The sequence below is a fragment of the Hypomesus transpacificus genome, chromosome 4, assembly GCF_021917145.1.
Source record: "Hypomesus transpacificus isolate Combined female chromosome 4, fHypTra1, whole genome shotgun sequence".
NCBI lineage: Eukaryota > Metazoa > Chordata > Actinopteri > Osmeriformes > Osmeridae > Hypomesus > Hypomesus transpacificus.
In genome coordinates, this window is record NC_061063.1 from 4,849,866 (window position 1) to 4,872,243 (window position 22,378).

At 49.0% G+C, this 22,378-nt stretch overlaps 1 protein-coding gene across 1 annotated transcript; it reads right to left on the minus strand.

The window, feature by feature from the left end:
• Positions 1–6: 6 nt before the first annotated feature.
• LOC124466821 (septin-7-like) lies at positions 7–19,752 on the minus strand. The gene is made up of 10 exons (XM_047018715.1): positions 19,499–19,752; positions 17,414–17,415; positions 16,427–16,529; positions 11,948–12,054; positions 4,692–4,792; positions 4,446–4,580; positions 3,270–3,387; positions 2,380–2,472; positions 1,813–1,909; positions 7–1,093 (listed from the first exon to the last, which is right to left on the minus strand). The coding sequence occupies exons 1-10, from the start codon at positions 19,548–19,550 to the stop codon at positions 1,068–1,070; spliced, it is 834 nt and encodes a 277-aa protein (XP_046874671.1). The 5' UTR covers positions 19,551–19,752; the 3' UTR covers positions 7–1,067.
• Positions 19,753–22,378: the final 2,626 nt, after the last annotated feature.

Sequence of the window (22,378 nt, forward strand, 5' to 3'; positions counted from 1 at the left end):
ACTCACATTCACCAACTGTGAGTGACTGACACACTTCCCTGAGGTGGTTCTGGAGTGGAGAGCTGAGCAGCTGAGCGGCCTTGCCCTCGTCTCTCCCGCCCTTTCTCTTTCAGCCTGACGCGCTCCCACAAACATTTGAGGTATTCCAAAACTCACTCCCATGGGCGGCAGACATGCCATTATCATCATAGTACAGGGTGGCGCGCACGCACACGCACACACACACAGTTGTACCACAGCCACAGTCCCTGGGCCTGATAAAGCATTTGAAATAAAGCAGCAGAGACCCAAGTCAGCAGCGTCTTATCCGGTTCAAGACGCGGCGGCGCTCCCACAGCCCTGAGCAGAGACCGCCCGCTCCTGAGCACACAGGCTGACCCAGGACCTCCGAGGAGAACGAGCGCTAGGGTCAGGGGTCAAACACTTTAGGAACATGTCGACTCTTATTGTTGTGGTCTCCTCAGGGTTTGCGTGCAGCTCGTCGCGGGGCGAGCACAGGAACCTGGGCTCGCGTCAGACCGGGCGAAGCCTCGCACGTCCTCCATCAGACTAGGACAACCAGGAAGAGCACATAGCTCAACGCCCCTTCGAGGATTTCAACTGGCCGTCAGCCCCCGGCCACGTGTCTGCGAGCGTGCGACTACCTCACACAGGATGCCTTCGTCGGGTAGGGAGAGGAGCGCTAGTGTTTGATGACGACGTCCATCTCGCAGAGGCGCTACTGCGGCTTCCTGTCTGACGATCAAAGAGCACGCTCACATCCTGTGTTCTAGAAACCTTCTGTCTGGTTCAACGAGGGCTGCTTGAAACCGCACATTCTAAACTCGAAACAGTGCAGAACTACACATTCTAAACTCAAAGAGAGTAAACGTAATAGAACTGGATGCTCGGAACTGAGTTTCAATTCAGTATTTAGCTTATGTCCCGCTTTTCCTGATTAGAAATTGCTTCATGGTTAGCTAGGTACTGACGCTGTATACAAGATGAACTAGTGTGGCTGTACAGTTGTAACCCTGCATTCCTTGGTCGTTGTGTCAGGAGATAAGCTCTGTGGTTGGTGGTAATGGTCAGACACGCACAAACAGACATCCCCCTGAGAGAAAGAGACACACAAAGAGAGAGAGAGAGACAGAGGAGAGAGAGACACAGAGAGAGAGAGAGAGAGAGAGAGAGAGAGAGAGAGAGAGAGAGAGAGAGAGAGAGAGAGAGAGAGAGAGAGAGAGAGAGAGAGGGAGAGAGAGAGAGAGAGAGAGGGGGAGAGGAGAGAGAGAGAGAGAGAGAGAGAGAGAGAGAGAGAGAGGGAGGGAGGGAGGGAGGGAGGGAGGGGAGGGAGGGAGGGAGGGAGGGAAAGCGAGAGAGACAGAGAGATAGCGTTGGGGAAGCCAGATAACACAGCATGCTTCAGAGGTGACTCCATCAGTCACAAGTCAGCTTCACTTCAGGTACAAGGAGAGAGCTGCAGTTCAAACGGATCTTATCTCTGTGACCTCAGAGAGGAGCACGAAGGCTCGGCAAATGCAGTCAACACACACACACACACAGAGCAATCTGAGCGTGTGTGCCCACACACAACCGTGTGCAATGTACTCATCTAGTGTAGGGTACTATGACCCCCATAGTGGGTCATGTTACTGCTGGACTACAGCTGTTTGAGCTACTGCTTCTCTCCACAGCAACACGTGACCTCCAAACTGAAACCCACAGAAGTGGATGAGGCTAAGCCTCTATTGAGCAACACCCTGAGGGTGCTGTGTGTGTGTGTGTCCATCAATAGTCAGGACAAGTCAGAGCCCGTGACCTCTGCCCTCTCACCTTCTGCCACGCCCCAGGGGTACTGCCTCCCGCGCACACGCTTTCCGTTGACCTCGATGATGGTGTTGCTACCGACGACGGCCAGTGGTAAACGATCCTGCAAAGTGGGAGATACACGAACACAAGTGTTGGAACAGCTGACACACACACAGGATATAAATACACCGTTCCACAAGGCTACACATTCATATAGTCACACAGCCAGACATCCACCCAGACGTTGATGAACTGCTGTCGTGTTGAAAACACGGGAGCGGGGACAGAACATGAGTTAACTCTCTTTTCTTCTCTGTGTTTCTTTTCTTCCACAGGCTGAAAACCGTTGGCTAATGCTGCACATGACGTGTGCGTGAACGCTAGAAAGTGAGGCCCGGTAATGTCACTGCAAAGCATGCTGGGACAGTAAGGGTCATGTGATAATGTGAACTAGTTCTACCTCCTGGTAATACCCTCTTATCAAGGTGTCTGGGTCCGGTCGCTCCAGTCTAGCCTGAACTGGGGACTGACAGATGTCAGCCAGAGATAGATATCTTTTTGGGAACAGATGTTGACATGTCAGATCCAAACCTTGATCTTCTTCACCAACTTATTCTCCTCCTCATCATCAGTCTCCGGGAACTCGTAGATCTTAATTTTGTGTTCTTGGATTTCTTTCATAATCTACACAGAGAAACACACAGGAGAAAGAGAGAGAGACAGGAGAGACAAAGACACACAGGAGAGAGAGAGAGACAGGAGACAGAGACAGAAAGACACACAGGAGAGAGAGAGAGACAGGAGAGAGAGAGAGACAGGAGAGAGAGAGAGACAGGAGAGAGAGAGAGCGACAGGAGAGAGAGAGAGACAGAGAGACACACAGGAGAGAGAGAGAGACAGAGAGACACACAGGAGAGAGAGAGAGACAGGAGAGAGAGAGCGACAGGAGAGAGAGAGACAGGAGAGAGAGAGCGACAGGAGAGAGAGAGAGAGACAGAGAGACAGGAGAGAGACAGAGAGACACACAGGAGAGCAAGAGACAGAGAGACAAACAGGAGAGAGAAAGAGACAGGAGAGCGAGAGACAGAGACACACAGGAGAGAGAGACAGGAGAGCAAGAGACAGAGAGACACACAGGAGAGAGAGAGAAAGACAGGAGAGAGAGACAGAGAGACACACAGTAGAGAGAGAGGAGAGAGAGACACACAGGAGAGAGAGACAGGAGAGACAGAGTTAACAAACATACCGCCCTCTCTGGGGTTGTCTCTGATGTAGGCCAGAGCAGAAACATCAATTCTTACACTGGAGGTCAGTCAATATTCAGAGGAAACAGGGTGCTTATTCATCACGCACACGCAATCAGTATTACTGCATACATGATGTGTAAAAAAATAGGCACCCACAGACTATTAGTCACTAGCCATTAGTCATTACCCCCCCCCCCCCCCCCCCCCCCCCCCCACAAACACACACACACACACCTGCTTCTTGAACTGCTGGCACTCCTCTGGAGTCATTGTGTCGGCTTTTGCGATGAGCGGGATGATGTTGACTTTTTCATGTAACCGCTTCATGAACTCTATATCAAGAGGCTTCAGTCTGGGGGGGAGAGAGAGAGAGAGAGAGACAGAAAGAGGAAGAGAGAGAGACGGAGAAAAGAAAGAAATGGAGGCGGTTTAAGGTTTCAGCGAGGGGACTTGAGTTAAGTGGGAGCTTGAGGGAGCAGGTTAAGCTTGCTGGCTCTGAAGCGAAGCAGCATGGGGCAGGGTTAGAACTCTGCATGGCCCCCCTGGCTGAAGGGGCTTCTGGAGAGGAAGACATGTTTCAGTGGCAGGCAGGAGTGCAAACGGCACATCTGGACCAAACAGCACACACTGTAAATCTCTGAGAAGAGGGGGGGGGGGGGTCAAGGATTCTGTACCCTTGAAAATGTTCTCAGTCTGTTATTGCTCCACTTGAGTTTGTGAAACAACATTCCCGAGCATCATATACACACACACAAATACACTGTAACACATACAGTCCGGTCTTCTGGTCACATACAGACGCTGCAGTGAATGGAGGCATACGGCGCCTGTGTCCTCAGGAGTGAGCACAGACAGCAGTCACACACACACACACACACACACACACACACACACACACACACACACACACACACACACACACACACACACACACACACACACACACAGCAGCTTTTGTTGTGGAGAGCACAGAGCCGTCCGGTGTGGGGACGGGCCACAAGGACAGCTGTGTTAACAGAGCAGAGAGGAGCCAGGACACAAAGAGGGCCAGCCTGGGGAGCTGAAGCAGATTACACTAATGTTTCCTCTGCCTCCAACTTAGCTGCCCCAGCGGGGCAAGGGGGGGGGGGAGACGGGAGTGACTGACTTGACTCATGGCCTGAGAGGGATGATGGAGGAACAACAGCAAAACACATGGCGAGTGAGTGACATTCCTCTCCCTTTCCCTCTGGTGACTGATGGTGTCGGGTCTGCAGGGGACCCGTGTCATAAGGCCCCCAGGTGACCCACGGCCCAGGCCCTTGCTCCGCGTAGCGCAGGACACAGCCGGAGGCGACGGGGCCCCGACTCCTGCTCTGCTACCGCCGAGAACCACAAGGCGCTCCCGTGGTCTGTTCCCGCAGTACCTACCCGTGTCCAGAGGGGGCGATGAAGTACAGGCAGCAGTGGACTCGGTTGTCGGGCATCTGGCGTCGGTTCACCCTGGACTCGGCGTTGAGGTAATCCTCGAACTTGCTGTCGATGTGGTCGATGACCGGCTGCCAGCTGAAGGGGGAGAGACGGGAGCTCACGACTGGGTTCAGAGGTCAGCTTCGGCTCAAGGATTTCAGGGAGACAATATGGGCTCAAACTACAAGCCTGGTCCTATCGGCTCACCAGTTGCTGTTGTCCACGGCGTCACCGAACCCTGGCGTGTCCACGATGGTGAGCAGGAGCTGGACTCCTCCCTCCTTGACCAGCACCTTGGACTGCTCCACCTGGGACAACACACATGGAGCGAGGGCCATTTGAGTTGGATACGCGTAGAAGACGCTTTTATGCAAAGCAACATACTGGAAGCGGAGCAGAAAAGAAAAGTAGTGCACGATTCAGAGTTTGTGGCGGTGCAGTTCTGAGTGGTTGCTTGTTAGTGCCAAGGAATGGTATTACCCAGACGCAGAGCAACAGATGGACAGCCTGCACACTTGCCAGACCACACACTACAGCAACTCTCAATCTTAGCAGATATATTTGTCTTGCTTCAAGTAAAATACATCTCATTACACTTAATATGACAAGACAAAATAACCTACCAACATTTTAGTGAGAGGCTTGTTAGGACGATAGGGACTTGTTTTTCGACGATGCATCATCAATATCTTATGAAGAGTTCTTGTTAGAAACGGAGCATCATGTTTCAAGAAACTAATGCTACTTGATTTAAGAAAATAAATCAGTTTCACTGAAATATTGATCTTGAAACGCCTAAATATCACATGATTTCAGGGAATTTTCATGCTAAATAATTTAGCTATAGTAAAGATATATTGTATATTTGTTTTGCGTCCAGAAGCAGCCACAGTTCAGAGGAGGCCCACAATCCTTGAGCTTGGTACACGACGCCCAGGATCCCACTGTAGCTCTGCAGAGAGAGACCCACCAGTCTGGGAGCACCAGGCGCTGGCCTGGAGGCCGCAGCCCAAAGACAGCCCCGGGCCTCAGCAGGCCTCCAGCCTTGAGGAGGCCTCCAGCCTCTACGTTGATCAGGGGGCCCAGGAGGACCGGAGGGTTAATCGGCATGGGGGGGGTCCAGCACTCGTGATCAGCAGATGATGCGGCAGCTCTGATTCAATCAGCCGGCCCACAGGAGCCTCTCGCACGCTCAGACTCCACCCAGGAGGAGCACGTGGGCCAGATAAACAAGCGGATCTGTTGGGAGTAAGCCTTCCAGTTCCTCTCGTCTGAGACGCCCTTCTATAAAAGAGACCTCAAATATGCTCCCAAAACACCAGGGGACCGTCTGCTGCTGTGGGTGAACACTGTTGTGTTCTTTTCTCCTGACGTGAGCTAAAGCGGACTGTGACAGAGTGGTGTTATATACCATTTGGAGAAAGTGTCTCGGTGGCAAGAGACAAAGACAGGCCACACTTGAGCGTAAACCTCAGCTAAACTGAGCCTGCGCCACAGAATGCCCGTGGTCTGGGTCGAGGCTGAGGCCATCATGAGGCTAGATACTGGGCCGGGCTGATAGCGAGGCTGGGCTTGAGGCCAGCAGTAGGATGGTTCTCTGGTACATTGCCTGCAGGGCTAAAGCCTTGCTCTGTGCATGCGTCCCCCCAGCACAGCCCTGCTACACACAGGACCAAGCTACAAACAGGACCAAGCTACACACAGGACCAAGCTTTAAACAGGACCAGGATACACACAGGACCAGACTACACACACAGGACCAGGCTACACACACAGGACCAGGCTACACACACAGGACCAAGCTATAAACAGGACCAGGATACACACAGGACCAGGCTACACACAGAGGACCAGGCTACACACACAGGACCAGGCTACAAACAGGACCAGGCTACACACAGGACCAGGCTACACACAGAGGACCAGGCTACACACACAAGACCAGGCTACACACAGGACCAGGCTACACACAGGACCAGGCTACACACAGGACCAGGCAGTTGAGAGTTTGTGTGTCCCGCAGCACGCTCAACTCTGTACTTTAAAAAAGTGCCAACTGTAAGCAAAAACTGCGGGTTGAGTGGAAGAGAATAGCACAGTTGACAAAAACAAAAATGTCAGGCAGTAAATCTGCCGGAGTCACTCATATCCATCAGCCGTCTGGAATGCACCCAGGCCTTTTACTGGCGAGCGTGACGACACACGTCCCTACCGACAGGCACCTGGTGTCGGCGGGCCAGCGGATCCCTCCTGGGTGCTGCTTTCCTGTCGGTGTAAAACTGTATGACCCCCCCACCGCCTCACCCCCCCCCCCCCCCCGACATCCATCATATTCTAGAACGTTTCTGAAGGTAGGAATTCCAGTCAGGAGAGTTCCAGTACCGTAGAAGCCCCCTGACCTCCTGAAAGGTTGACAGGAATGCATCAGACAGAGCGGCGTGATCCTCCTCGCGACCTCTTGACCCCCACGCCAGGCTGCGGGTGGGCGGAGCCTCCCAGAAGAGGTCACATGGGGCCCAGAGAACGCCGCTTCTCAGAGCAGGGTCTGTGTACTGTGACACACACCCATCGTTGTCATTCAAAGCTGAAGGCAGGGGCGCACTTTTACAATGGCATGAATGGGAGCAACGAATGATGAACTGACATGAAGCTCGGCTTGCTGAATCGGCAAAAACAACATACCATGGGCCTGCTTGTCAAACGTGTGAGCCCCTCCCAGTCTGGTATGAGTTAGACATGTACAGACGGTTGGGGTCCTGGGGGGAGCAGAGCTGGAGACCAGGGGGACTAGACGCCCGTAAAAGAAGCCTTCTGTACACTGTACACTCTCCCTCCCTCTCTCCAGCCCTCCCTCTCTACCTTCTTTCTCTCTGCTCAGTTCCCTCTGCCTCTCTGCCTCTTTGCCTCTCTGCCTCTCTGTGAAGAATCAGACAGACCTCAGACATGCTGGTAAAGTGAGCGACTGCGATGAGCTCACAGAGAGGAGGAAGTGACCTGTGACCGCCCTGCTGTGGCCGGCTCAGTCACAGGGGGACAGGGTGCTGTGCCAAGGTTGGGCCGGCCTGGTCAGTCATTCACTCCTGTCCTGTCCAGAGCATCTCGACCCTTACCTAGGCCCCAGACACTGCTCTAGTGAATGTAGAACACACACACACACACACAGAGACACAGACAACTTTACAGCCATGGCTCATCCATTCAAGAACATATTCAACCCCTATCAGCCCCTCCCCCTCTCCTCCTCCTCCTCCTCAGACCTCCAAATGGATTATGGGACTGTTTTTCATTACACAATGCATTCCTCTGGGTTTCATCCCATCCCTCTGCCACGACTTGGAAACAAAAGCGGCCACAATTATTTGAAATGTAATTAGTTTGTGGTTCCTGGAGAAATGGGGGGGAGGGGGGGGGAGAGAGAGAGAGAGAGGTGGGGGTAAAAAAGGATACCCCACCCCAGCACCCTACCACCCACAAAAATGGAGCTAAACTATTCATTCTTGATATTCTTCCTCTGGCTCTTCCCAAGGATAAACACGAAACGTCCAGTTCCCAGCCTGCCTTTGGGGAGCACTCCCAGGCCAACGTTATCAGCAGTCAGGAGAAATACTTTGCAATAACACTCCCTCCAGCAGCCAAAACAAGCAAGAGAAATCAAACTAACGCACACGGCACACACAAATCTAATTTAAACTTTTAATAGCGGTTTAATCCAGGCAGTGAGCAGGTAACCCGGCCCAGGTTTAGGGTGAAAACGGAGCAGACGGCTGGCGGTCACAGTGCTCCCTGCAGATTAGAGGAGATTTACCCAGGAAGGGGCGGACAGAAGCGGCCCATCAGAAGGCAGACGCCAGGTGAAGCCCCTGAGCCGTCGACACAGCGACACTGGGAGCTCATCGCCCCGTCACAGCAAACACACGGACGGCTAACCGCTCCTGTAGCACTACTTCCTGTTCCTACTTCTGCATGGTCGCCTGGCTACGCCAAGCCTGAGGTAAACACGGGCTGGGGCCGGGAGCACACGGGGCTGATTAATAAAACCGCATCAGTCTGCACGGTGCAGCCTGACCTTTGGTCTTCCTCCAGGCTAGACGCTTCTCTTCCCCCATCCGCCACACACACAAAAAAGCTCAAGACGATTGCTCAAACTTGTTGGCACCGACAGCACACGAAAAACAAGCAACTCCCACACTGTGGATTCCACAGTCGTGACAACTCGGCAGGGGGGGGGGGGGGGGGGGGGGGGTTGCGTTGCCTGTCCTACCCCCCGCCCCGCCCCGCTCCAAAACCTGTCTGCGGCTGGGCGGGGCTCGACACCTGACTGACGCCCTGGATAGGCATGTCAGCAGAGCGTGGCAGTGACGCTCATTACAGGCATGGCTGACACAGGCCACAGCCATCCCAACAGGGAGCTAGTGCACAGAGATACCCAGCTCCCTCCAAGAGGACACTGGAGATCCTTGAACAGACAGAAAAGACTATAGCCAGATAGATATGAGCTCCATAGATATTTTAGCTAGACAGGGGTGCGAGATAAAACCGTGAAAGATTTGGGGGAAAATTCTTCTTTCTCTCTTTTCTTCGGGTGTGTGTGTGTGTGGTGGGTGGGTGGAGGGAGGGATGTGGCCTGTTGGGAGAAGAGCAGAAGCATGCCACTGGGACAGTGATAAAAGACAGCCACGTTTTTATCCCCTGCTCAATCACCACAGGAAACGGTCTGTTTGGAGCGCGGGAGACGCAAGGAGAGCCCCAGCGCAGCCTGTCCCAGAGGCGCTCACTCACACACACACACGCAAACACACACACGCAAACAGACACACACACACGCGCAAACAACTCACAGGCTGTTTATGGCTTTCAATGCCGGGCATTGGCCCGCCTGCCATACTTGACACATTAAATAGAGTGATTGAGAACAACTGTCATCGAGATGTGGCTTTATCCAACAGCAGAGTCTCTCCATGTCTAAACCTCCGTCCGTCTGTCTGTCTCTGGGAAATCGTCCACTTAGCTGAGACTGCACATATTGTAAACTGCCACATCATGTAAACCAGTTAAACATCACACAGTGTTGGGGCCAAAAAGGAGATTAGTTCCATATTTGAAGGATGAACGCTAGAGGGCTATCTCAACATTTTCAGGTGAATGAGGAGGAGACGTCTTCCAGGACTGAGGAGTGGGACCAGTAACACCGTCTCACATCCAGGGCTTACAGTAGCCGTCCTGTAGAGCACAGAGGTAGAAATATTGTGGTGGCGATGAGACGGTCGGGCATGCAGTCTTGGCAAGCTCTGGGCTGTCTCCAGCCAGGAGCTTCATCACTGCAGCTGTCAGCATGCATGCCACACACACACACACACACACACACACACACACACACACACACACACACACACACACACACACACACACACACACACACACACACACACACACACACACACACACACACACACACCTTTCAGTCTCCCTCACTAGCATGCATTCATTCACATTCATCGGGATCCAAGCCCTGTGAAACAGACTGTTCACTTCTCGGTGATTCCACAGACCGTAGCATTAGAGAAACACCCTGTGCTCTGCAACGATTGGACGTGAGCGTGGACCTGCTTTTCCTCCGCAGTCATTGGCTAGTTTCACATTCGAGCCACCTCCAGATACGGACTCATTCAGTCGGAAGCCCACGCTCTCTCTCATACACACGCAAACACGCGTGGGACGCCGACTCACTCCTAAGTCTGTCCCCTCCACCTGCTCCGGTTGTGTTCCTTTGCTTCCCTCACTCTTCGCGTCACAAGATGCCCCTCCCCCCGCCCGTCCTCCCGCCAGCCTCCCTGCGCCCCTCTCTCTCCCTCGACGCTCAGTGCAGCTTCAGTGACCAGGCCCCGGCAGAGCCGAGGAAGCGGCAGAGCAGAGGAGAGCCTCCTCTTGGGAGGCTGTGGAGACCGACAGGCAGAGGAGAGAACTCGGCGTGGGGAGAGTGGAGTCAGAGAGGAGCTAAGGAGCTTGAGATGGTGGGGGGGGGGAAGGGGGGGTGCTCATCCTGTCCAGGGCTGACTGGGATCAGGTGGACAGAGGGCTCAGGATCATCACACCCAGCCAGGCGTGGTGTGTTGGTTGGAATTTGAACCGGTGCCATGCGGCCAGATCAGCCCTGGTCTGACTTAATCCGACTGATATGGAGTTAATCCTTCAAAACGCAATAACCGGGTCACCCAGAGAAGAGCAGATCAACAAATTGTAGAAAATATGAACAATTATTCATATTAATAATAACGTCGCCACCAAAGCCCAACAGAATCCCACAACGCCACAGATACAAAAAAAAAAAAAAAACGCATCGAAAAAACAGAAAAGCATTCTGGCAGCCTATTCAATGTCCAAACAGATTGATCCAACAGGGAGTTCTTTCTGGAAGGGGGTATCCATTTCCTAAACGGAGTCATGCTCTTCTGCCTGGCTGAGCAGAGCAGAGGGTCACACTGTGGTCAGGTGTGATTAGTTAACTGGTCCACAGGAGTGAGGAAGGAACACACACTGCAGCCTGACAGGGGCTGGGCAGCTCCGCTAACCAGGCTAGGAGGCTCAGCCTCTCTGGGACGCCTGTTTACTGGACTGGACTGTCCTGGCTGGTTTACACTGCCCAGATGCATGCGTGCCATTTCATACACACAGAGGAATGTCTGGGGTTGGGACCTCGAGGATCTCCTCGACTTGTATATATTCAAGAATCGAGGATGTGTCCTTCTCGGAACATTCAATTGATGCTCTCAAACACAGTCATTGACCAAAAAACAACAACTCGGGAATTCAAAACTGTGACACTAATATAACTACAGTATTGTGTGTCCTTTTGGTTTCGAGTCAATGATGGTTGAGGCAGATGAACAGGTTGTTTTGTCTTCCACAGGGATGGTAACAGGAGACAAAGGAGCACGTCAACAAGCTAGCAGTTAATGGAGCTGGCGTGACGTGGCAATCTGAAAACAAGACAGTCTGGGCACACCTGTGCTGCGATAGCCTCGGGCCCTGACAGTTAATCTGGCCAATGTCACGGCGAAGGTATTTCTGAGCTGGGTCAAACCTTACTGTAACAGACACACACCCCAAGCCTAAACCCCAGTAGCCCACCTATGTACGGTAAAAGCTGCTCAGATTCTGTAGTATTAACACTAATCTGGTAGGCTGATTCACCATCAAAGATGCCATAGAGAGGAACATTGGCCTTAAAGGAACAACACATTGGCCATAGCACACAACACACACTAACAAAAAACTGTCTTCGTATTTTTTACAAAGGCTAGCGAGTTCAAATATTTTTCCTTCGGGAAAAAAAAGAAAAAAAGAGGAGATTTCCTGTCATGGGAAGGGAAGATGTCTTTATGTGTTTGACAGTCCGCAGAGATAGGGGTGTGCATCAGTGGACAGACAGCTGGAACCATCGAGGAACAGATGACATTGCTTACCTGTACAGTCTTCTTGATTCTGTTTGAGGGGCCGGGATATTCAGGAGAGTACAAGTCTGTCAGGAAGAGGGAGTTGATCAACGTTGACTTTCCGAGCCCAGATTCCCCTGAGAGAGGAAGAGAGGGAGACAGAGAGAGATCAAGAAAAAGAGAAAAAGGGAGAGAGGTTCAGAGATTCTTTGAAATGTGTATTTCACGCTAAGCTCGACTTCTAATCCTTTGTTTTAATGTCAACATGCGCGACATGGCCCAATCTCTCCAGATGTCAACGTGTCCAAAACCCTACAGCCATTCTGCTGTTTAGAATTCTTGGAATGCTTCAAATTCAATAGTTTGTTTACATTCAAAACAGGAAATCAGCCCATCGGACTTTCTTAAAAGAGACAAGCTTAAACACGAGACGTAGGAAGAGACGGGGAGGAATGGAATCTCTTTCCTGTCTGCATTTCAGGAATCTAATCATGGATTGTTGTGATGGGGAAGGAAGCCTAAAGAACCCAAATCATCATCCCTCCTGTCTCACCCGCACGACCAGTGACTTCCCTCTCCTGGGCACAGAGATGGCTGTCTGTTCTGTCCAAAGAGAGCTCCTGTACTACACAGACAGGCCAATGATCTCACTGTCAGTGGAGCAGTCTGCCGTGACAGCTAGCCAACATGAATGGAAATTGACATCCTTTTTCAGAAGGCCAGAGCAGAGGACATTCAGATTAGCCTAGGGCGTGCTAAAACAGTAGGCGCAAACCCCCTTCTGTGAGGGCCAGGAACATGGCTGGGACTGGAATCTGAGGGGTTTCCATCCAGGAGTTTGCTTCGATGGGCTTGAGAATGCGCATGTGCCTTCAGCGGAAAGCATTCCATCCACTATAGGCTCCGTTTCCACAGCCTGCCAGAGCAGCATTGTCAGGGCAGCCACGGAGAACAATCCCAGGTGGCTCCTTGTGTGCAGCTGTGGTAACCCAACACCGCCGGCAGTGTGCATGGCAACGGCGGGGAGTGGGGGGCCAATGAGGCGCCTGAACAAAGGCAGCAGTGTGGAGGGGAGAGGCGGGCCTGCGCTGGGCCTGGCACTGAGCGCGCCCCAACGCTGCGCTGGGTAGATCCTGACCTTTGAGAGAGAGCAGCCTTGCCCTGACTCCACCACCACTGCCAATTAAGAGAGCCACTGGGGGAGACGACGACAAGAGGAAAAAAACACAGCCACACAAAAGAGGCTTTCTCTCTCTCTCTCTCTCTCTCTCTCTCTCTCTCTCTTTCTCACTGGCTCTGCCTCTCCTACTGAAAAAGAGCTTTGCTCAACACGCCCTTTCAAAATCGTAAATATTTTCCACGGGGCGAGAGCCACACTGACCTCACAATCAAAACGGAAACGTTTGAGCTGTCTTAGCTGGTCTGCGCGAGAAATCCGAGGCCCATTTCTGTCTGGATATTTCTCTTTTTTTCCTTTTCGTCTGAGGGAATCAGGATTGGGGCTGATTCTCCTGTTGAATTCTGCCGTGGAGAGGGTGGTGGTCTTGTGAAAACAGTGGGAGAAATACTCTCGCCTTAAAAATGTCAGCTTGAATTAGGAAAACTATAAGAGCTGACAGAATGAGGGGGCCAAGCGGCTACGGAGGGGGATGCTCTGCTCGGGGTGGGGTGTCAGTGAAGCAGACCAGGAGCCTGGAGAACCATGGGGAGGAGAACCATGGGGAGGAGAACCATGGGGAGGAGAACCATGGGGAGGAGAACCATGGGGAGGAGAACCATGGGGAGGAGAACCATGGGGAGGAGAACAGGCTCCGTCCTCAGGAGAGAAGAGCCACCACAAGTTCCCTCTTGCCGGGAGGCCAGAAGAACACCAGACCAGATTCACACGCAGTCCATTCAGGTCTGGGATCACTTGCATGCAAAACAGGAATCATCTTGGCATTCCCAAATGTAATGGCAGCCAACAGTGAGACCCAGACAGCGTGCAGCCCAGAGGGGAAGAGCTCTGATTTCTGACTACAGCTCCACACCCACGAGAATGACCCTTTACCCAGAACAAATGTATGGGCACTGTCCAATCCCATTTGACGGATTCACACTTTGTGAACAGCCTGAGGATGAAATCTATTCCAGTGCTCTTTGTTGCATGCGACTAATCGACTAGTTTTTAAAAGCAAGTTGAATCGGGGTTTCGAAAAGCTGCATGAGCAAGGTCACATCTGTGACCTCGATGAACACACAGATTTCACCTATTTCTTGCATTCAGTGTTACATTATGCAATCAAAGAAGGCAATCAATGCAGTGACTTAATGAGGAGCATTTGACGGCTCCATATGGTTGAGAACAGTGCTGTGAGGGGCAGTTCTCTGGGCAGGGAGGGGCAGTTCTCTGGGCTACGAGGGGCAGTTCTCTGGGCTACGAGGGGCAGTTCTCTGGGCTACGAGGGGCAGTTCTCTGGGCTACGAGGGGCAGTTCTCTGGGCTGTGAGGGGCAGTTCTCTGGGCTGTGAGGGGCAGTTCTCTGGGCTGTGAGGGGCAGTTCTCTGGGCTGTGAGGGGCAGTTATCTGGGCTGTGAGGGGCAGTTCTCTGGGCTGTGAGGAACTCGCCAGGGCCCTCTGCCTTGGCCCGCTCAGCGGCCATCACACTTCCTTTAAAGGAAATATCCAGCAGCTGTGTAAACCGTGGGGGCTTTTTCAAAGCAACTTCCCACTGCATGCGAGGGGCTAGTGGAGGGGGGAAGCAAGGAAAGTTTAGCTTACAGGGTACAGAGATAGCTCCATGTTAATTCATTTGACTGTGCTAGCACAGCGACATACACACAAAAAATAAAACACACGGCTGAAATGAAAAGCGTCTTGTTCTGTTGTGAGAAAGGGGGAATTCTGCATAGTTAGAGGCTAGGCAATCATTCAGCTTTCTCTGGTTTTTACCTTCTGGGTACGTCTTGAAAGAGAGTTCACTTTGAGGGGACTTTCCCTCCAAAAGGGGTTAAAAGCCAATAAAACAAGTCTAACACGTGAAAAAAGTGTCTGTACATATCTGGTAAATCCATTTATTTTAAAGATGGAGAGAGTCAAATCCCATGGAAATTTAGCAGCCATCTTCTTTATATGGGGGTGCATTCTTGGGCAAGGGGGGCAAGAGGCAGAGCACTGTATTCATAACTGTTTGGATAAAGTGAGGCTAAACACAATGAGCTTCCTCCAGCCAGCATCAAGATCAGTTCTTGTAGATGTGTAAATCATTGCCAAGCACTGACCTTTACTAGCCAAAGTGTTTGGGTAAATTTCCCTCGTCTGCCAAGCATCAGACCTGGGACCTCTATGCATACTTTCCAATCGCAAACAGGAACACTGCATAAAACCTCGCAAAAATACACACTGCCCCCACCTTTAACACACACACACACAGGACGTGAGTGCACACCACATTGCCGACAGCAAACGATCTGATGCTGCATCTCTTTCGGCATGACATGAGATCAACTTTACCAATTACCCTGCAATTCTAATGACATGCTACAGACAAAATTGCCATCTAACAGCTCTAACAGCCTATTTCCTGAGAAAGCACAGAGAAAGAGACAAGACAGAGAGAGAGAGTAAAAGAGAGAGGGAGCAAAAGAGAGACAAAGCAAGAGACAAAGCAAGAGACAAAGAGAGAGAGCGCGAGAGAGAGAGCGCGAGAGAAAGAAAGCGTGGGGGAAACTCCAGGGTGGGACCACATCAGTGTGCTGAGATCAGACAGACTGGGCTGGAATGCCAGTCCTCCCCCCTCCCCCCTCCCCCGAGGCAGGTGGGCACAGGCCGGCTGACCACTGGCCAAGGGGACAGGAAAATTACATCACAGGGCAGGGACATTTGTAGACCAGCCACTTCCTGCCCAGGTGTCTGTGCAGAGCTTTCAGGGAAGAAAATGGCAGGTCTAACTGCCATGTCTTTGTATCCCGGCACTCGCCTAGGGGACGGAATTGCAGGAAACTCCTAACAATCTAAATGTTGCAGACATACACACTCACAGTCTAAAACACACACTTTAGTCTGACATGACGCACACCAAGAACATGCTGACACATCTAAACACATTCCATGGTACAGATTGTGGCAGGCAGTTGCATGAAGGCAAACATTTGTTTCCCAGACTCTCACTTTACGTGCAAGTTGTCCTCCTATTTGACTAAAACCCATGGCTAATGCATTTAGGCAGCCAGCTGCCATTGGTCAGCCATGACGGCCCTATGAAATGTAATATAGCTGGACACATGACAGTGAATAGTGGGGGCAGACTGATATGTATCCACATATTGGTGCAGATGTGTTCACAACATTTTTTCAACTCTTTTCTGACTGACAATCGCACATTTTTCACACAGATTTCAAGGATTCATGCAATAACATTAAAACTGCTTCTACAGGGCAGTAAAAACATCTACTTTCCTTTTCAAAAATGAATATCCTTTTTGTCTCAGGGGGACATAACATAAAAACGGGCCACAAAAAACGACTCACCCACGACCATGAGAGTGAACTCAAAGCCTCTTTTCACCGACTTTCTGTAAACTTGGTTGGGAAGATTTGCAAAGCCAACATAACCCTCCAGGTTCTTCTGTTGCTGTAGACCGAAACCAAACACAGTTAATGCTTTTCACAAATGGCAGACCGGTAACGAGACAAAGCAAAAGGAACTGGCCACTAACAGGCAGAGCCTTGAGGGACAGGTAGTGTTGCAGCAGCTGTAATATTATTGGCCTGTCAAAACATTCTAAACTGACAGGTGGGTCAAGTCCCCAACAAACTGGGGCTAAAGTGGGCAAAATGTATCCTGCATCATTTCTGTCCCAGTGAGTCGCAACAAACCCATGGCCCAGAGGTTAAGGGCAGCGATGCGGTCAAGGATAGTACTTACAGCTGTATTGTTGGCAGTGCAGGTCACATAGGTTGATGGGGAGAATGACAGTCCCCAGAAGGCAAGCGTACATGAGAGAGAAAGACAGAGACACAGATTAGGCTTACATTAGACTCAACGCACAATCCACACATTTCAATTCGTAACCATAGGATGATCACTAAAACTCTCCACTCTTTTTAAGTCTGTTTGATTCTATCTGAAGAGAAGCGAGACTATGATTTATTGAGTTATTTGTTGGTTCTAAATAAGAGAAGACGTTAAACTATGCGAGTCTGGAAATCCAGTTGGAACCCTCCGTCTCTTTAACTGCTCTTTGGCCGCCAGTAAACTGACATGAAAAGAGCCCAGAGAATGGGTTTCCCCTGAATAGGATAGCAGTCATCGCAGAATTGTTGAGTCAGCAAAACAATGCATTCAGTTCAGAGAGGGAAAAAATCATCTGCTTGCCATCTGAAGCCTACTGTAGCTAGGGCCACGGACACAGTTTACACAGAGAGAGGAAGAAAGCTACTTGACAATGTCATCATGACAGCCACTAAACAATGACTGTTCATCACTACTGTTGCCACATTCTCAGATAAAATGACAGCTAAGTATATTAGCTCACAGGTAGACTGGGTGAGAGACAAGTCTACCAAGCATTTGCATACACTTTACAGTACTTCCTAGTTCCTACTGTTGCCGTTTCTGGAGAGGGAGTGCTGATCTTTTGGAGGATAGACCTGTCACGTACACAGTCATTTGTCCCATATAATGTCCTAACCACCCTCTGTTCTACACTGATTCTGTCTCTCATGTAGGCTATTCTCTATATGCTTACAGAGGTAAAAGGTTTGAAATTCACTCCAAGAGCCAAAAAACAATGTCCAAAAACCTCTGTTTCCTTACGCACACTGAACCATAGCATTAAACGACTAAAGGAAGTCAGGCCATATTGCAGGCAACACCCTTGAAATATTTGAAATACCATCGTCAAGGCCAGAATGAGCTTCCAGACAGGCAATTCAATTCAACAGACACCATGATAGGCATCCATGTTTCGACTACCTCAGCACCGTCACGGTGTTGGCTAAAAACACGTCCAGCCTTTTATTTGAGGTTGTTATTCAGCTGTGGGTAAACTGCAGGAAGAGATGTGGTTAGACGCTTGTCTGCTTTGGAGGGCCTGAGGTTAGAAGGAGGCGTGTCAAACTAAGCCCAGGGTAGAACCAGGAGCAGAGTGACGAGCTGGAATACACCAGAAGCTCCAGACCTCACCATGCTTTCAACTCAGGGGAAAGACTGACCCATCCCACGACCCCCATGGTGTCAAGCTATGCTGCTAGTTCAACAGGCTTTCCTCTAAAGTACACAATTCACAGTGCGCTCTCTCCCTCCATCTTTCTCTTGTCTCACCAATAATGGTAATTTCGCACCCCCCCCCCTCCCTCCCTCTCTGCTCAGACCCTGAAAGAGGCTGGCACCTGAACTAGGCTAACTGCCTGGCCCAGCCAAGGACTCGGCTGTGTCATCACTGACATCATCCGAGCGTTGAAAGACGTGCCATCTGTAAGTCTCTGCTGTGTCGCTGTAGGTGACATGTAAGTACACTGTGAAACACATTTCATGGATTCCATTTAGAGGGGAATTGGTTTAAATTAGGCCCTATAAAAAGGTTGTCATAATGGCTGTGTGTAGTTGTGTCTGAAGCTTTTGTGAATTTCATGTTTTATGTAGCGACCTAGCTGGTTAGCAGTATAGTCTTCCATGAGGATGAGAGTTTGATCTACAATCTTTAATGTTAATTCAGAACATCTATGTGATCGATTCAAGAGTAATAATTCATTAAGCATGGAGCATTAACGTCATTCGGCCCCAATTAAACATAGGTCATCTTATTCATTATTGATAACGTTATTTATTACGCTTTTGTCTATTGGAATACATTTCAACTGGTTTAACTTGGTAGACACGGTTCTCTAATATTTGAACAAAAGCAATGTCATAGAACCCCACCTAGCCAGCATGTAGAGATTTTGAGATTCATTACATAGGCTGATTGAGAATGTTTTTGTACCAAAGACTAGCTTGCATTATCTAACCAAAGTTTGCTGTTACTGTTAGTGATGACAATCAGATCAAAGTCAGCTAAATTGACTGGATGTTTAGAATGTCCGCAACAAAGAGAAACGTATCGAATGTGGGGGGTTACTTTCGTGTGAGGCTTGAATCAAGTTGAGACAGTCAGTAGTATTTACGCAAGCTGGCTTACTTAGGTAGTATAATCTACCAATTAATAATAATTAGAAATGACAGCAACATCGTTGGACTGTTAGCTCGGTGACTGAGCACACATGCAACATTCATTAGCTAATATTTATTGAGCAGTCTTAACTGCGATTAAAAAAAAGAAATTTAAACACAGGAAATGCATCAGCTCGACGCTGGATAGCAACCTAGCCTAGCGTAGGTTGCTGGCAGTAGTTAGCTAGCCAACTTCTGGACCTCATTCGGGAAGATTTCTGGTCGTTAATTTTCAAGTGATCACCAAAAATGTTTTGCTTCGGACCAAATATAAAAACATAACAAGAAACATGTTAGCTAGTTAACTCTCCAGATAGGACACTAAACAAAACTTCCAATACTGTACTGTAGTAGTAAGTTGATGCGTTAAGCCAAAAAGCTAGACTCACCCATTATGTTGCCGTTCCCAGCTACCTCAACCGATCTTTCCCCGTTCGACATTCCCTCACAAACTCACAGAAGTCAACTAAACTCAATAATGTAGCTACGCAACTTATTTCGCGTAATGGCAGAAATGTTTACGGTCCAGCTAATGCAAGTAGGTCAGAGAAAAATGCGTATGGTCCCCTTGGTGAATAACCATGGAACGAATCAGTAATTCATCGCGAGATTCTCTGGCGTCATGGCGTGGAAGAAGTGGGATGAGTAAAGTACATTCAGTCTATGGTAAAGAGGTACTAACCAGACTCGCTCTACAGACCAAACAGGGAGTTTAGCCATCGTTAAGTGCGAACTGGTTTATTTATTTCAAATTGCAAACAGCAATGCAGCAATCCAACATATGTATAGCATATAGATAAATAACGTTATGTCCTAGGTAAAAACATATTAAACAATGCAAAACAAACAGATTCATACATTAGGAAAACATTTACATATCTAAATTGGTTTGGGATACATGAAAAACAAAGCAAAATGTGTGGTTAAAAAACATTAACATACGATAACGCGCACATTTGTGAGCGATAACATAAACAATTGTGCCATCTGTCGGTGGACATGATCACTTAACCACATGGGACAAATATGCTAAAGATGTGGTATTTCAAAGTATATGTATAACGTGACTCCAAAACCTAATTTTGAGTCAACCCCCTATGGATAATACTCACTCATATTGATTGATTCTTTTATTTCGTGTCATCCTAAGGTGCCCAACCTTCAGGGGTTTACAAGACACCATTGCAGTGATCAAACAGTCATCTCCATTACACATTTATTTTGACTAACAGAGTAGTCAATGATGTTTAAAACACAACACCACTGTTATATTATAGCACTACTAACAAGTTGTAGGTCAACACATGTTGAGTATTCTGGTTGTCATCTTTGAAAATGTCAGAAAATACAAATAATACAGACAGTGGATTTGGCTGAAAAATAAGCTTCTTGTTAGTACAAATGTCGCCCTTTTTCCCCCAAAAAATATAGTATATATATTATAAATTATAGTTATATTTTTCTTTTTATTATTTGGTGGGGGAAATACTTGAGTTTTTTCAACCATTCCCACATAAAGATGAATCTAGAAATATGTTCAGCATTTTAAAACCACAATCAATAGCATCTTGCAGGGAGCACCAATGCAATGGAGTTCAATTGGAAAACAGGTACAGTTCAAAACACCCCTGACACCCCCTACCAGGCAAATAGATCAAATTGAATGTGGCACAGCAGGGAATGAACATGTCGCTTCACATATTTGGTACGAAGGAGATCTGGATACTGATTTTGTGAGCCCCAGGTGTGTCACTGCTCTTTGATGAACAAAAACACTGTGGCAAAATTGTCAAAGTCTGGTCTAAGAGGGCTAATTACATAGATCATGTGACTGATTACGTGCCACACCCATAAAACCATTAAGTGACAATTTTATATTAGTTTTTAAAAAATGATTAAAAAAGAAAATGTTGGCAGACCCTACTAAAAATATATTTGTATGTGTTAGCTATGGCATGCAACACACACAAGATGTCAGTGTTAGGAATAAATTAACTGCCACCATTGAAGGAATGAACAGTGACAGCAACACATTTAAATGTGGGGCTGGAAATGGGCCCTCCTGCAGGTGGCCATTGTTAGAGTCATAAACCTTATCCATTCCCAGCAAGTGTGATGTTGACTGCTTTCTATCAAATCTCTCCATAGGCCAGCTCTGACTAATATTTTCACACCATAGTCTTCTTCAAAGGGAGACTGTTAATCTGTCTTGAATGCATGCCAAACACAGAACCAAGCCTAGAACCAAGGTGTCAGTGTGGGCCTATTATTAGCCGGAAAACATACGTGAGTATAGGCAACTCTCCTTTGATTTGTTTTCAACCGGTATCAGTGTCACCCACACAATAAATAGTTAAGCAATATCCTTTGTCCACTCTGATGCATGTTTTTGTACATGAGTAGGGCTTTGCAGAGTGAGTGTCAGAGCAGGCATGTACATGTGCATTCACACATCCATGAACATGAACCTGCTTGTGTGCAATGGTTTGTGCTATAAGAAGCGCGGCTTGTCCACCTCAGCTGCAGCTCATTAGGAAGTGTATGAAAGGCTTATGTTTAAGACAAGATATGGTCAAAGAAAGGGCATTGCCCCAGAGCACACCACTGAAAGTTGCCTGTCCCCCCCAGAACCTTCCAGTCCTACAGAGCATGTTAATGTGCAAAAGCATGGCAGACATTTTTTCCTTCTTAATGAAGCGACAGAGACTGTCCTGTCAACTGCAATACACACAATTGTGTCCCTATCCATCCAGATAGGGACACAATTAACCTTCTGTTTATCTGCATGGAATGGAATTGTGGGGTAGAAATATGCCCGGTGTTCTGCCATGAAAGCAAGACCTCTGTTATGTGATCCAGTTGTCACTGCGGCATAGCTCATTCCCTGTTACCAGTTCCAACTGCATCCCTTTGAAGTTCCCCAGGGTGGGACACTGAAAGCCTGTTGTCATTATTGATTTTCATTGGACAGTGTTTTTTTTTTTAGTTCTCGCATCCATAGTTAAGGGATTCCTTCAGTTGGTTTTCCTGAGGCTAACCTTCTTGGTATCGTCCATGTAAACACAGAAGTAGAAAGAAGAGTTGACAACAGAAAGGTTCATTCTTCGCGCCAACACTTAATTTCTCTACAGGAAAATCTTGGATCCCAGTGGCCTAGAGGAGCTCACAGTGATTAAAAACCCAATGGTGTCCCTTGAATAACCAGTATTCTGTTCCTGGCTCCTTTAAAAAATAATGTAACATTTTCATTTTTCTTTGAGATGCTTGAT